Here is a 15,773-nt window from a genome sequence, read left to right on the forward strand (position 1 = left end):
GTAGCTTCAGGCTCTGACCCCATTTGTAAATAGAAGAAAAAGATTGTGACTTACCGTGCTTTATAACACCCACCAATCAGCATATGCATTCAGATGGATGAAGATATGGAAAAAGGGGATACATGGAATAAGTTAGTAAAGCAATGTTGCATTGTATAAATATGAATGTCAAACAAAACAGAGAAGTAGCACTGTTTGTATTTGTTTGTTTTGCATACCCAGTAAACCACCTTATGGGGCCATGGCGTAACACACCAGGTTTGTGCTAAAGAGTAAAGGTTGCATATCCAGACAGATTTAGTTGATCCACTCACACCAGAAAGGAGTACTAATACTTTCAATAAGTGTGGCGTGCTTTTTTACGAGCTCGCGGTGTGGCTCTCTTCAACCACTGGACGTCCCTAGCCGAAGCTAGTTACTCATTTTCACCTGAGTGGAGTGACGAAATAGGCGCAGAGTGCCTTTCCCAAGGGCACAACATGCAACATACGGACCTGTCAGGGGTTCAAACTCAATACTAGGCCAATATCAGTTGGCTGCTGTTGATATACAAACATTTAAGTTGCTGAAAATAAATCTCACCTCATAAAATATCTGGCCCATTCTTTACTTTTGCTGTTTTTAGCTACAGTGCTGAACGCCCTTGCCGCTAAACCCGCCATCTTTGGTTCCTGGAGTGTTAGATCGAATACACGGTGATACACTGGGTCTCCGTTCGGAGTTTTTACAGGTCTGACGCAGGCCAAAATCTCAAGCTCGCAGAACAGAAGTTTCTAGTGATAATGACCTCAAGTTCTATCCACTAAAACTATGGTTATGTACACTAGAGAATAATGACAAGGGCAAGAAAGTAGCTGATTGACTAAAGCCCAGGAAAACAAAACAAAACCCCACTAAACGTATTGTTGTTGTTGAGGAGTATACAGAACGACTACGGAAATGCTTTATTAGAACAAACCACACCAAAAAAAGGGCAAGTTTTTCCTAAATTCACGCCTCGAGATATCAAAGTCCATAGAACAATTTGTTTCATTTTTATATTCATGTATATTTATATAAGTTCAAAACATATATCAATAGTACTGTACCATTTGCAATAGTTCGATATCTATATAAAACATACACCCCCACCAATGCTGGAAATCCACCGGTCTACAGTGAGATTTTCAAGATGGCGACAACTCAACGTACTCAGCAGACTCAGGGCGACACCAGGCAAGAACTGTCTGAACTCGTCAAGAGGAAACAAGAACTGGCGGTGTGTGTTCTATAGATATGCCATGTTTTACACAACATAGTCCTCTGGATATGTTAGGAGCTGGTATTGGTCCAGTGGGGTGGGGGAGGGGGGCGCTTTGTGCCAAGCCAAGAGGCCGCGGAAAAAATGCGCGGGGAGTTATGAATTCATCAGGACTTTGTCATTGGTCTTCGGGAAACAGGGACAAAATGGTGATGTATCGAATTTGTTCTGGGTCTTTTGGTAGGAAATGAAAACTTAGCCACAATTTCCTACCAAGTATTTCATCATTCGTTTCACACAAACAAAAGAGTAAAATAAAAAGTATCACACCGGAGTTTCTTATACAACTCGCCAAGTACACAAAAAGGGCAGATTTTCTGTTTTAGCTTTTTGTTGGGTCGAATGGAAACATTTTAAAACCTTTTGAATGCTTTTGCACAAAAAAGAGACTTTTTTTCTAATTATAGAAATATAGGAATGGCTAAATGCCAGAAAAGTTATTAAGTAAAGTTGTCTCAGTCTGCAAAAACTAGAAATGTGCAGCAAAAATCATGTGATGTGCTTTTGTAATCCCCATTAATAGCACAAACCCACACTAAATGTAGACTAAACGTTATTTGGTAGCATCATAATTGCTCCAGACTAACACAGGCTGCAGACTCGGTTCATTACATGTGATCTTGTTTTCCAGGAGACCCTGGCTAATCTGGAGAGGCAAATCTATGCTTTTGAAGGGAGCTACCTTGAAGACACCCAGATGTACGGGAACATTATCCGTGGGTGGGACAGATATCTGACCAACAAGTAAGTTTTTTTCATGTTTACCTTCACAGAAGGGATAAATATTGTTTTTGTTCCATTTCTTCCTTTTCTTCTTTCGTTCCAAACAAGTACTTGGTCAACAACATGGACCAGACAGCTGTTACCATGGTTACTGGTTAAGTAGCAGACCCCCCCGTGGTCTTCTAGTTAAACATTGGATTGTTGATTGTTAAATTTGCTGTTTTCAATCTAGTAGTATAATTTTCTAGTTGCTACAACTCGTATTTCAACTGTTGGGTTTTTGTCAAACCACAATGAGTTGCTCTGTATACTAGTAAACTGTAATTTCCAACGCACAATGAAGATTAACATATCCACCAACCCTTCTGTTTTCCCCTCAGCCGAACCACCAACAGCAAAGCCGACAGAAGAAATAGAAAGTTCAAGGAAGCAGAACGACTCTTCAGCAAATCCTCCATTACATCACATGCAGTAAGTTCAATGGTGCAGTTTTTGATAAAGAATAAAGAAAAAAAAGTTCAATGTAGTTCTTTTTTTATTTGAAATGTCTGTGTCAAAGTGTGGGTATGAAAACCTCTAAATACAAACATGCGCGACATGCTATGTTCACACTGTTTTCATGATATGCAAGTAAAACTATTCCTGAATTGCAATTTTGCATGTTGAAAATACCTATGTTTTGGAACCATATTTGTTAACCATCTTCTTTTTTCTATGTGTCCAGGCTATTCAAAGTGTCATTCAGAGCCAACCACAGTCAACAGAGGACAAAAGTAAGTGTAAATATTACCTCCAAAGAATAGTGTAGGGTACTGCAAATGCCTTCAGTTTTCGCAGTGGTTTTATGTTTGCAGTTAAAACAAGGAGGTACAGTAGGTGGGTAAAAGACACTTAGACAGAATGAGCATTTTGTATATGTGATTTAATCTATTAGGAGTGAAACAAGTCATTACGCTGGGTCAGCCAAGGCAGCTCTCTCTGGTAACGACTGACCCACAAAAGTACAGATAAAGGAAAGGAAAGGGATCTCGACGGTGGACCCACAAAAATACAGATGAACGTACAGCACGGTGGTTTTAAGTTCACAGTGAAGAATGCAAACACTAGATTTTAAAATTTACAGTACAAAGTGAATGGTGTTGACTTTGAAGAGTTTCCGAGCTGCAATGCTGAGTTAAAATGTGTTGTTTGTCTTTAGGAGAAGTAATGCAGGACCCATCAGAGGTGGGACACGACAGCGGGAGTCAAAGCAGCACATCAAGTCAGCACGCCGCCAATGTGGTACATTCCAGCAGGGTGCACAAAAGCTCGCACAAGAAACGGAAAAACAAGAGCAGGCATCACAGGTGAGGGAGGGATGGAGGTCTTCATGACATACATTCTTAGCCTTTATTGTATTTTTAAGGCCACACCAATTTAATTTCTTGGTTAATGGATTTTTCTTTAAATTTTAGCAACAAAAAAATAATGAAAACAGAAGGCTGGGGTGAAAACTTGCACCTGACCCTGTTCACTCCCTGACACTGTGTGCACCAAAGTACAAACTTTCCTCTGAGACTCTGTTTTCCTGTTGATTTTCCAATCTAGCATTTTTTTTTAAATTCTGTTAACCAAGAAATTAGAATGGTGTGGCCTAAGGCCTAGGAAAAAAATGTTGTGTTTCCTGTTACACTACCGACTGTAGCAAAAACATGACTGGTCAGTAACTTTTCCTCCAACAACAGCCAGTGCTAACGTAGTGAGAAGGATACATCACAAACCGGTACACCAGGGTCGCTGCTTGATATTTACAGGTGGCTGATCTGGCATGAGAGTATGGTCTGGAACTGACCACTTCGATTAGAATACTAGTAAGTTAAAATGGCAATGAAACTATTGTGTTGTTATCATTATGTGACCAAAGTAACTTCTTCCTGAAAAGCATCTTGATAACATCATGAAAGAACTAGATAACACATTGAAAATAGCAAGAATGATCTCTGTATATTATAATGGTCTTTGCCATTTTAACACTGATTTCTTACTACTTTTCAGGTTGGAAGTCAAGCTGAACAAAAAAGGAAGAGGTGATGTAGTAAGTTTTTGTTTGAGGAATAGATGTTAGTCGGTGGCATATTTGTGCTGTTGATTGTAAATTACATGTAGCCACAAAGTAAATGTGCATGATGTTAGTCATCCAAGCTTTAAATGGATTAAAAATTGTAAGAAGTAACATCGTCTTTTTGGTGTCCATCTGAGGGCTATTCAATAAAGATTTTTCCTGACCAACTTCCAGTTATGTTATTGTAGCAGGATTGGACAAGTCCATTGGACCGATGGCCCTGGGCAAGAGAAAGTGCTGATCAGTTTAGTGTACAAATGTATGTTCTCCTGTCCTTGTTTGATCGGGCCATTGCAATTCTTTTAATGCCCTACCCCTGCTCTGCACTTGATAAAGATTAAGGCTGATGGTGTGATGTGTTTTATTACAGGATGAGTACTGATGCTTGTTGGCGCTGAGGGAAGCAGAAGAAGTTTTAGTGATCAAACTGGATGTATAGTAATACCGGTATAGTCAGATCCCACCTTCTGTATCAGGAAGTGACTATGGCCCGATTTGCACATACATATTTTAGTCGACTTGGAGTCAACTCAGGACTGTGCAAGGAGAACACTATGCTACTCAAGTAGTGTTTTCTAGTAGGAAAACTCCACTTGAGCAGCCCAATGCTCTTCACACATGGCCTCAAGTCGACCTCGAAAACTTGTGTGTAAATTGAGCCTATAGTATGAGGGGGAAGCTGACACTGAAGAGAACAGTACAGTACCCATGTATAGTATGAGTTGTCATGGTCATTACAAAACACAAGACTCTGTAAATTAATCGGTACATAGTTTTGTTTTTCCTGGGATTTTATGAAAAAGGGACCTTAATGTAAAACATTTACTCAGGCTCTGACCCATATTTGCAAGTTTTTTTCCTGCTCCTACATGTAAATACACTTCCTTATATGCCTGTAGCCTGAATGAAGCCAATGTTTCTACAAGTTTGAAGGTTGTGTCACACCCGGAGATACATTTGTACAGCTGAAATGAAACAACTTGTTTTGTATGGAACAACTTTCATTTCATTTGATATTATTTGTCAAAGGTAACCCTAAAGCTTGTTTGCTAACATAACCATGTTTGCTATACATGTAGACTATATAGTTGCTGCATCCCTGCAAGTAAACGGATGAATATGGTTAACTATTCCATAAACAGCTGTAGACTTAAATGAGAATCACTAGTTTGGCAACATTTCTGCGGGGGTTTTAAGACATGGTCCAAATTTGTCCCAAACCAAGTAGACTAAAGACAAAAGTGATTTGGCAAGCTAAAATGTGAATATCTTCAATCGTGTAAGGCATTGTAGTGATAATGTGATACAGATTTTTGTATTAAAGTTGGTGTTTCTTACTTTGCCTCTGTCTCCATAGCTACCATTATCTTGATTTAGTCAGTCCTTGTTACCTTCATGAAAAATAGAGGTATAGCTTTGGGCAGTATTTGCATGAGAGTGTGTGTGTATGTTTGTGTGTGTGTGCACGTGCGTGTGTGCACGTGTGTGTGTGATGATGTGACACGTAAATCACCAATTTTTACATTTTCTGCTGTATCACATATAGAGACTGTCTTATAAGGCTACACCAAGTAGTTTTTATGGATGACGTCCGCGCGGGCATTGATTTTGGTCTGTTCCCAGAAAAAACCCAAGAAATTCCGCTTCCTGTAACTATGACCAAAGAGTTAATCAATGGGATATGGAAAGAAACAGGACAGGACAACAACTGCTGTTCAACTTCATCTGATTTATTCAAATTATTGCTGTTTTCATGATGAATAAAATAATTGTTATTTGTTACACTGTGTTCTCTTATTCAATTTGTGTCCTAACGTGTCGTCGACTATTATATTTCAAATCTAGGCATCTTGTTTTTTTCGGCCCTTCATTTTTTTTTTGCGCTCTCGCATTAGATTTAGTGTCTCCAAAGGACGTCATCCATAAAAATTACTTGGTGCAGCAAGTTAAAATCAAAACCCAGCATGTCCAGGAAAAAAGATACGTCCTGCTGCAGTACCAAGGTTGGCTGCCGGGACACCCATAATCAACTTTGACCTTTGTTTAGCTACACAAACCAAGTACAATCACAATCTATCCATAGGTTCTTAGGCTGTGCTGACCACAAATGCCTGGAAACACACCCAAAACGATACCTCCTTTTTCACGGAGATAGATATAGCAATCCATCCATGGTGTCATCCACTGATTCTTTAAAGGCATCCAGAGTATTTTATGAGGCTTGAAACTTGAATAAAAAACTCCAATTTCTAGCCATTCCTACACATGGCAAGTTTCAATAACACTATACCATTACATATCGACAATAAAGGAGCAAAGATGCGATGTCGTTGTGTGGTGGAAACTGTAGAAAATCCAAGCCCTGATAGACTGATCCTGACTGTCCATCACAATTAGCGGTTCGACCAATGAGAGAGTGACTGCATGTCTGTCAAATTTTTGCATTGTTATGTTTTAAGTTTGCATTTCTACGTTTTGGGTGGGGCTATGGTATTGGTCTATTTACACTAGGCGCGTGATAAAAGATCACCATGTAGCTTATTTTTGTGCCGCTTTTGAGCACTTTTGATAAGAAATCCGCCTACAAATGTGGTAAACAATGACATTCAATTTCATAAAGATTACAGCAGCTAGAATATTTCCAGTTTTCAAGCCTCATAAAATGCTCTGGGTGCCTTTAAGTTATGCTGTTCAACAACGAAGCCAACCAGTACCTATAGCATTCCCCTTGGCAAAGGTAACAAACGATGGTATATAATGAGGCAATGTGTAAGGCGGCCACATGGCCTTGATTATATGAATGACATCCTCATGTGCATCAATTTTTGTCCCTTTCAAAAAGAAAAAAGTTTGCAACCAAATTAAATCATTCAAAAAGCTACAAAATGAGCAAATACATGCCGTACATAGCTTTAAAAGGTTGGGAAACAAATGAGTCCAAGAAAATATGTGGAACTGGAAAAACAAACATGATGAAATTAATGTTTGGTATACCATGTTCTGTGTTTTCAGCCATTAGTTTCAGTTTTCAGTCAACCTTGTCATAATAAAGGCGACTTTTTTGCCCAATCATTTATTTTCTTGGGGTGCCCAGAGATTCTCCAAGCAGATATATGTATTAGGATGAGAAATCGTCCCCATTTTCTCCCTTCCAACATCTGCTCGGAGATTACCCACAGTGCTCCAGTAATCACGTGCTAAGCCTCATTATTCAGGGTCCGGGTCCTCTCATCCTCAATCCAAGATGGCGGAAGAAACTCCAGTGGCGGATACCCGACGGTTGGCGGCCAAAAAACAGACTCTGGACGACGCTTACGCCGCTCCAGCCAACTTTTTGGAGATCGATGTACTCAACCCGGAGACTCACTTGATGGGGAAGAAGCGATACACCGATTACGAAGTCAGAATGAGGGTGAGAGAGCGGATGGTTTGTCATGTCGGCTTGGCGAAACGAATGCAAATCGACAGGGTTTCCGCCCACTTCCATATGACTTTACCAGTCGTGTTTGTTTTCTACTCGCTCTATTCCAAAATCAGTAACGCTAGGTAGAAACTACAGCGTAAGGGTCGAATATTGGCTTAAGATCGGACGTCATCGGTGATGAAATAGTTCCTAGGACAACCTGTGTCCTCAGATCACCTTGTCGGGGTTTGTGCGGAAGCGGATCTCGACAACTGCTGCAGGGATTAAACAAATAGATTCCGTGTATAATTGAGAACTTAGATACTAGTCACTACCCCTTTCGTCTGGTCAGGAATCTTCCATTGGTTCTAAATGGTCAGTACTATACATGTACTACGGTGGTATTCGATAGGTGGCCTTGTGTGACACCTTGCTTGGCCTTGTGGTCAGGGTTGTTGACTCAGAACCTGGACATGGGGTACTAGGTTCGAATCCCTGACACTGAGTGACAGGTCCCGATGTTGCGTGGCCTTGGGAAAGGCAGTTTACACAAATTTTGTATAGTACGTTTATTGAAGGTCCTGTATTTGAGGAGATCCACACCTCGAGCACGTTAAAAAAACACACACTACACTTGAATCCTTAGTTCCCGGTGTGAGTGGATCAACTAAATCTGTCTGGATAAATCTATCTCGATCAACTCAAGGTGGTTTACCGGGTATGCAAAACAAACAAACAATGAAAAACTTGTAGAAATATGGTTTACTTCTGTTGATCCCTTGGAATTTGATGTAAAGTATGTACCATGTACAACTACCACAAGTATAAATTATCTGTTGCTAGTAAGATCTGAACTGAAGTGAGGATGTTGTGTGGCTCTCATTATTTGTCTAACCTGTTACTAAAACACCTTTGTCTTACCCGTTACACCGCTGTCTTTCCTGGATAACCAAGTTTTTTTTTTTTTTTTTTTTTTAAATTCTGATTCCGTGTTTGTCACGGCACTTTATTAAATGTCTTAGAATATTTTACAATGTGTGGCTTATATTAAGTTTCTGACAGAACATTCTGATTTGAAGACTTTCAAGAGGGTTTGCGGATCTAGATATAATGAGTTCGAGGCTGACAATGTAAACTTAAATTTCACAATAGATAATTTTGCAACTAACAACAGTTGATTGATGTAGCGAAACTTGTTCAACATATGTAAGTTATATCCAAAAATTATGTGATGTACATTAAGTGATAAAGAATGACTAAATAAACTTTCTACATAATCCCATAATGGTTTGACAGTTTTACAATCAAAGAAAAAGTGCTCTATATAATCTATATTATCGCAACCAAGTTTGTTGTACACAACCACATGTTTTATTCAAGCCAACGTTTCAGTGACTGTCACCTTCCTCAGGGCAATACTGCCTGGGTCTATTTCACACTGTGGCTAGGTGTCGCTGCTAACAGATGTGGTCCCAAACATGAATAATTTACAAATAAAATGTATACATTGATGAAGGTAGCTCAGGAAGGTGACAGACAGTCACTGAAACATTGGTTGAATAAAACACTTGGTGGTCACTGGTGTACAATTTTGTTATCAAGTGACTTACCAATCTTATGAAACTATTCATGCATTGTCTTAGTCGTACATGTTACAGTAATACACCATGACCATTGGTGCAGTTCAATTGCAAAGGTTCTAATAAATGATGTTTTTCCCCTGCAGACAAATTTACCAGTCTTCAAGATGAAAGAATCATCCGTGCGCAGAAGATACAGTGACTTCGAGTGGCTCCGAGATGAACTTGAGAGGAATTCGAAGGTCAGAAATGCAAAGAGTCATACTATAGCTACTGGTAATATTATATATAAGCCAAAGGTGGGAAATTCTAAAACTTGAAACTTCGATCATTCAATTGTCACAATATATGAACTCAGCACAAAAAGTTGGGAAACACGATTTTGGTCAGTCATTTCTCCACAGATAGTTATGAATTGCATATTCTCAATAATATTGTATTACCGGTAATGTCCGGTATATATTATATGAAAAACTTTACTATCCTTTGGAATGATATCCGGTTTGTTTATTTGTTATGATCATACATTTATGGGTTGAGCTCCAGGGCTCCAGTATGGCATTGTTATCGTCTGACCCAAATTAAGCCACATTGTAGACTGATCAGCAAACTGTTTTGAATATGTCACTTTAAGTGGAAAAAATTCTTAAGATTTCAAACTGTGACATTCAGATTCACAAAAGGACTTTGTGACATTGGTTGGCCTTGTATGGTTAGGGTGGCACCACCAGAGTGGTGAAACGTACTGGGTTGAAATCCGTAGCAGGTCCTAGTGTTGTGACCTTGGGAAAGGCATTAACACAAATTTCCTCACTTCACTCAGGTGAAGCCAGGAAATTCAAACCCCATGACCATGCCATTACAAAGGCTGCGGTTTGTGCCCATATTTTAGGCAAATATCTAGGCCAATTGCTTCTCTGTTCATGGGGCCAGAGTAGTCTTCAGTGCAGCAAAATGGATCCCATACTAGGTTTCAGGGTTAGACAAGCGGCGGCTTAGCCCATTTGCCCAACTGCCCCCGGGCAAGTAAAACCACTGATCTGGCAAGTGGGTGTGCCCCTGTACTCTTCAGATTGGGGCAGTACAATTTTTTGGATACCCTATACTTAAACAAATAAGAAATTGGACATTGCAGGGTAGTGGTGTTTGGGGCAAATCTACCAATCCTTATTTCCCAAAATATCATGTTAATCATGAACTTAATGCCTGTTAGAATTATGCCCATTTCGTGTATTTTTTTACAAAATGCAGGAAATCACATTCCAGGGGGTTAAAAAAATCTGAAATGTAGCATGTACATGACAGCTTGTACCATATCTCTGGCAAATAACCTCATTATCTTCGCCGAGTACTTGTGCTCGGAGAGGATTATGTTTTCGGTTGAAAAATCTGTTGGGTGGGTCTGAATGTATGTCAGGAGCATAACTCAAGAAAGCTTCAATGAATCTTTATGATTTTTAGTAGGTGTGTAGTGGTTGTGTAAAGGAAGGTCAAGTTCGAAAATGGTTTACCTTGCGTTTTTCAATTAGACTGCAGCGGACTTAGCATTTTTTTTGTGTTTGTATGTAGGCAAAAAAAGTGACGGAAACGTTGATGGATCTTCATGATTTTTTGCAGGTGTGTAGATGTTGTAAAAACGGAGGTCAAGTTCAAAAATGGTTCTCCTGGCACTTTCCGTCGGTACTGCAGCGGGCTTTGTGTGGATGTGAATTTTCTTGTGGACAACATAACTCAAGAAGCTGTTGATGGATCCTTATGATATTTAGTGGATGGGTAGGATTTACCGAAAGGAAGGTCAAGTTCGATAATTGGCCTTCTAGCGGGTACCAAAGGTACTGCAGCAGAGCTTCAAAATTTAGGGGCATATTTTCTGCGTGTTCTATGGTCATGATTTTTGTGTGGTAGATAGTTCATGCCACAGAAAGTAAGTTCTGTAAATTTTGGCCCCCTAGCGGCTTGTTAAGAACCGCAGTGGGTGTTTTTGTTTTGACATTCGGACATGAATAACTTGAGAATGGGTCGACAGATCGTCGTGATGTTTGGTATGTAGAGAGCTCGGATGGTGCTTTACATAATCAATGACTAATCATGCAAATAAGGAGCTAATTTGCATAATTAGTAAGGAAAGTTTGTTAACCCACTGCCTTTCAATGGGACATGGGACAGTGTCAGGTCATTTAAACAGATAGCCTTGCATAAACGTTCATGTAGGTCAAATAAATAAACAATTCTCCAAGCAGAGGTGTGGGTCCTGCTGGTTTTTGACGCGTTCAGTTTAAGCATTTTTGTTCAACACGGTTGGCGACATAACGAAATAGGGACAAAATAAAAAGCCTGACTAGAAACACCTAAAAACGTGCCAGATTTATTCTATTCATATGTATTGACTGTACTATTTCATCATCACTTTCAACTTTCAACACTGCCATATCGAACCTTTGTGGCCCATATAATATCAACATACTCAATTTTTTTATGACCAGTTATAAGATATATCAGCACACTCTACACATATACTAGTCCTGTACCACCAAATGATTTTTAACCCTATCTTAACTGGACTCATTCGCCCAATCATAACGTCCAAATGGTATGGTGCATGATCAAATTTGCAGGGGGTGATAGGCACTTAAATATAAATCGCTTTCCATAATAAGCCTTGATTATTTGGCAAAGATAATGTGTTTGTGGAACTCTAGTTGAGATATCTTCAGCCCCAAGTCTGCAAGTTTGTCTACATCACATTACAAATGCTAAGTGCTTTTAGTAAAGGAAAGTTTTCCCTCTGTTGCAGCCTTATTCTCATACCAAATATTGACTCTTTATTGTGTTGTGTGCTTCAGGTGGTGGTCCCTCCCCTCCCTGGCAAGGCCTGGAAGCGCCAGCTACCATTCCGAGGAGACGACGGAATCTTCGAAGATGAATTTATTGAAGAACGACGTCAGGGCCTGGAGGCATTTATCAATAAGTAAGAAAGAGATTATGATGTATGCTTTTATATGTCACCCCATCCAATCAATCTCTTTGAAACTCAGATGACTACTTGCATTCTATTTCGAATTTTGATCACTCAGATGACGCATCAAAAATTTTATGTCCCTTGCTAGAGGTCGACCGAAAAGAGGGCCAGGGTCGGCAGGTTTTTGCTAGGGTCAGTCGGGTAACTGGAAACGCAACATTTTTTTTAGGTCTCATAAAAATTGATCTTTAGCCTTGGGGTTATTCTGTTAACATATAGCAAGAAATTGAATTGTGTTCATTTTTCTAATGAACCTTTTTCTTATGCCATATTTTTCTTAGTGTAATTGATAATAAGGCCACAGCAAGTAAATCTTATGGATGACATCCTCCGCAGACTCCAAAATTAATGAGATAGGGCGGAAAAAAAACAAGGCGGGCCAAAAAAAACAAGATTCCTATATTTTCAAATTTTGAGATCATGAATCTTCTTAAACAAGACTTGCGGCAACAAAATATGATATCACGACCAACAGGTCTTTTGTTCCTGTATTCAACCAATGATGTTTCATATATAATATAAGACCACCTTGATTCAACAGTAAACATGTCATACCATCATGGGCATTCATATGCAATGGAACACCTGGGCAGCAACTATATTCAACTGGGTATTCATATGGAACACTGTGTCAACACATGCCAGCAAATGCGAGCCTCAACGTTGCTGGATCATATCAAGCAATTGCACAACACAGAGCCTTTGTCGGACATATCGTAGGGCAATGAAATTTCGATTTTGTTAGTAGTTCACTTCATTCAAGAACAGCACACCGGATTACACGTTGTTGATAATATGGCACAGAAATTACATGCTATATTACAAGTTTGGCATGAGGGCTGCACAGTATCTTCCTGTAAGTTGGTGACGACGAGCAATCTTGTTACAGCTTGCATACACAATAATTGTACAATGCACTTGTTTCACAATTGGCATCTAGAACGTTTTTGCGATAGAACTGACTGTAGTTTGCGACAATTTGTATTATTTTCGGTATGTTGACCATTGCCGAAGGGTAAGAAAAATCTTGTTTTTTTTTTCAAAATCAGGCGAAAATTAATGAGCGCGCTGATGTCATCCATAAAATTTACTTGCAATGGCCTAAAGCCCAATGCAGTGTTGAATGAAGTCTGATTGTTGGTGTTTTTTTTCCAGGATTGCTGGCCACCCCTTGGCCCAGAATGAGCGCTGCCTGCACATGTTCTTGCAGGAACCCACGCTGGATAAGAGCTACGTCCCGGGACAGATCCGCAACACGTGATTCTCCTCACGCCCCTCAACTTACGCAGCTCAACTTACACCACCAGTAGAAACTCTTCACACTCTCTCACAGGGCTGTCTCCAGATTTACATTTGTTTTCCGTCCCACTCATTGTTTGGGAGCCCATGTTGTTGATTTTCATTGTCATTTTAAGCTTACGAAAATACATTTTCATCAATCATCAGAGAGCTAAGTTTTTTTTGACAGACGGGGTGGGGTTTTTTTCCGTCGCAAATGTCGATCCCGGGACGGAGGGACGGGTCCTGGAGACAGCCCTGTTTTGTTAGAAATTTTCCGATGCAGAGATTTTTCTTGCCACGTTCCAGCTTAAACATGAGAGACTCGTGGTTAAATCAGGGCTTAGCTGATACATATATGTATTTCTTTTCTAAGCTGAAAAGCCCACTAGTTTTTAGTACCTTACGGAAGTGATAGGTGTTAATGTATGTTTAGTTAATACAATACCTGCACGATAAGCTCCCAGAGTGGATAAATCAGTCCTCACAAGTGATTCTGTGTACACGATTATTGGCAGATCACTCTATTAGACAGACTTTATAGTCACCCTCATAGATAATCCTTATAGTAGAAGCTATTTTCTGGATGCTGGTCGTTTTATGTCTGTGCGTTAGCTGTGGATACGGGAAACGCTGTATTTTGTTTTAGCACTCCAGTTTGTTTGCAGGTAACAAAGAAAGTTGAACACTGGATCCACTTGTACAACTGTCATATTCAAGGCAATATTCCTTTTGAAAATATAGTATTGGGTACGGGAGGTTGAAAATAAGACTGTTAGAAGCCACTGGTAATTTTGGGAGCAGTATATAAATTGATTGATTTGAAGATTTCCTTGTGCCAGTATGTAGGGAAATGATGTACATGTACGGAGGCTTCATGCATAGTCTCCATTGTAGGCCTTCTAGGAGTGCCAGTGTTTACTTAGTATTTTGGAGGGAGCACTGATCGCTTTTTTCACCAGGCATGGTTCTAATGTAGGGAAGGCGCAGAGATGATATCCCTTGTATTATAACAGGCCCCAAAATGTTCAAAATCGTGAATTAGCGCTCCCCCCAATATAAACGCTGGTGACCAAAGAAGGGCTGCAAATGGGGCTACTTCAGGCAGGGCAAATGGTGTAGGCACAGTCTGTGAACTGATTTGTTTCCAGCCCATTTTAAGCCTGCTAATCATTCAATAAAACACTGTTCTTGTACATGTAGAAAATGACAAATTTTCATCGTTGACCCATGAGAAAATTGGTGGATGTAGAGGAATAAATCGAATGAATTATTGGGAGTCGATGCTGAAATTTAAATGCAGATTTCTTTTTAAAAAGTCACAAGTAGAAGAGTCATACACAGTAGATGAAATACATGTACACCTAACATGAAAAGTTTGTAAACTTTATTTCAGCCAATTATAACTTGTTAATTTACAATGTATCATATATCGTTAAAAAGCTTGTTTATTACTTAGAATTACCTTTTAAAACAATGTAAAACAGGACCCCAGTTGTGATGATTCACAGTTTGTCAGACGACGACCAGATTATGTGTGTGGGTCACAAATAAAAAGTGCTGAACTTTGGTTGTGAGTGACACCGTCTCTGTACGTTGTTGTGGGAAGACACAAAATTTGTGTTTAGCTTCTGGAGCCGTGTGTGCTTCTCTCGTCCGCTTACTACTGACTCTTCTTACAATTTAGTTTAATGCCAGGAGTCATTGAATGAGTAATACTGAAGATACGATAAACCGAAATTAAGTTTGCAAACTTTTTGAGTTAAGTGAATAATTATCATGTAGGGTTCACAGTTGACTATGCAGTTTCTTGCATCCCTTAGTACATGTTACAGTATATGTTTTAAATGTTTATTCTTCATTGTTCTGTGTACAACATATGCAGAATTAGCTTGTAATTAAACTTCCTACCCTCATAGTTATACAAAATACACATGTATCTCCCTGTCAAGTACATGTCGCTTTTGTCATATGAATTTCTTTCTTATTACAATGTGCAAAATACTGTTGCCAACCTGTATTGTTTCATGATTATAAACTGTATAACTGGTATCATGTGTCCATATGTTTCTACTGTACCTGACGTGTTTTACGGAAATTTCATAGGTATTGATGATCTGAAAAAAAAAATTGCAGCCGCAAGAAGTGCAACCCCTTGCCTAGAAGACAACTTGATCTGCTTAAAAAAATTAGTTTTTTTATTAGCCTGGTATCCAGACCTTTTATAGCTCTTGAGATTGGCAAAAACCGTGGAGCAGTGAAGATAAAAAGGCCATCAAACAAGACTAGTTAAACCTAATCGATTTTTTTTTCAAACATTGAAAGTAGCATGGTATTTCTGTAATAAAAGTAAATCAACACTACTCTTA

General features: G+C 39.3%; 2 protein-coding genes across 3 annotated transcripts; both read left to right on the plus strand.

Annotated features, from left to right (window-relative positions):
- Nucleotides 1-1,124: 1,124 nt before the first annotated feature.
- Nucleotides 1,125-5,461, plus strand: LOC136430022 (chromatin modification-related protein MEAF6-like). 2 transcript variants are annotated; one of them, XM_066420250.1, is made up of 7 exons: nt 1,125-1,258; nt 1,932-2,044; nt 2,404-2,494; nt 2,748-2,796; nt 3,222-3,369; nt 4,058-4,097; nt 4,495-5,461. In XM_066420250.1, the coding sequence occupies exons 1-7, from the start codon at nt 1,172-1,174 to the stop codon at nt 4,504-4,506; spliced, it is 540 nt and encodes a 179-aa protein (XP_066276347.1). In that variant the 5' UTR covers nt 1,125-1,171; the 3' UTR covers nt 4,507-5,461. The 2 variants fall into 2 exon arrangements, with proteins under 2 accessions (XP_066276347.1, XP_066276355.1); XM_066420258.1 differs by having other exon boundaries at nt 4,058-4,089.
- Nucleotides 5,462-7,323: 1,862 nt separating this feature from the next.
- LOC136430051 (sorting nexin-12-like) lies at nt 7,324-15,456 on the plus strand. The gene is made up of 4 exons (XM_066420316.1): nt 7,324-7,536; nt 9,254-9,349; nt 11,951-12,075; nt 13,282-15,456. Exons 1-4 carry the CDS (start codon nt 7,369-7,371, stop codon nt 13,385-13,387), a joined length of 495 nt encoding a protein of 164 aa, XP_066276413.1. The 5' UTR covers nt 7,324-7,368; the 3' UTR covers nt 13,388-15,456.
- Nucleotides 15,457-15,773: the final 317 nt, after the last annotated feature.

This window comes from Branchiostoma lanceolatum, chromosome 1 (assembly GCF_035083965.1).
Source record: "Branchiostoma lanceolatum isolate klBraLanc5 chromosome 1, klBraLanc5.hap2, whole genome shotgun sequence".
Classification (NCBI taxonomy): domain Eukaryota; kingdom Metazoa; phylum Chordata; class Leptocardii; order Amphioxiformes; family Branchiostomatidae; genus Branchiostoma; species Branchiostoma lanceolatum.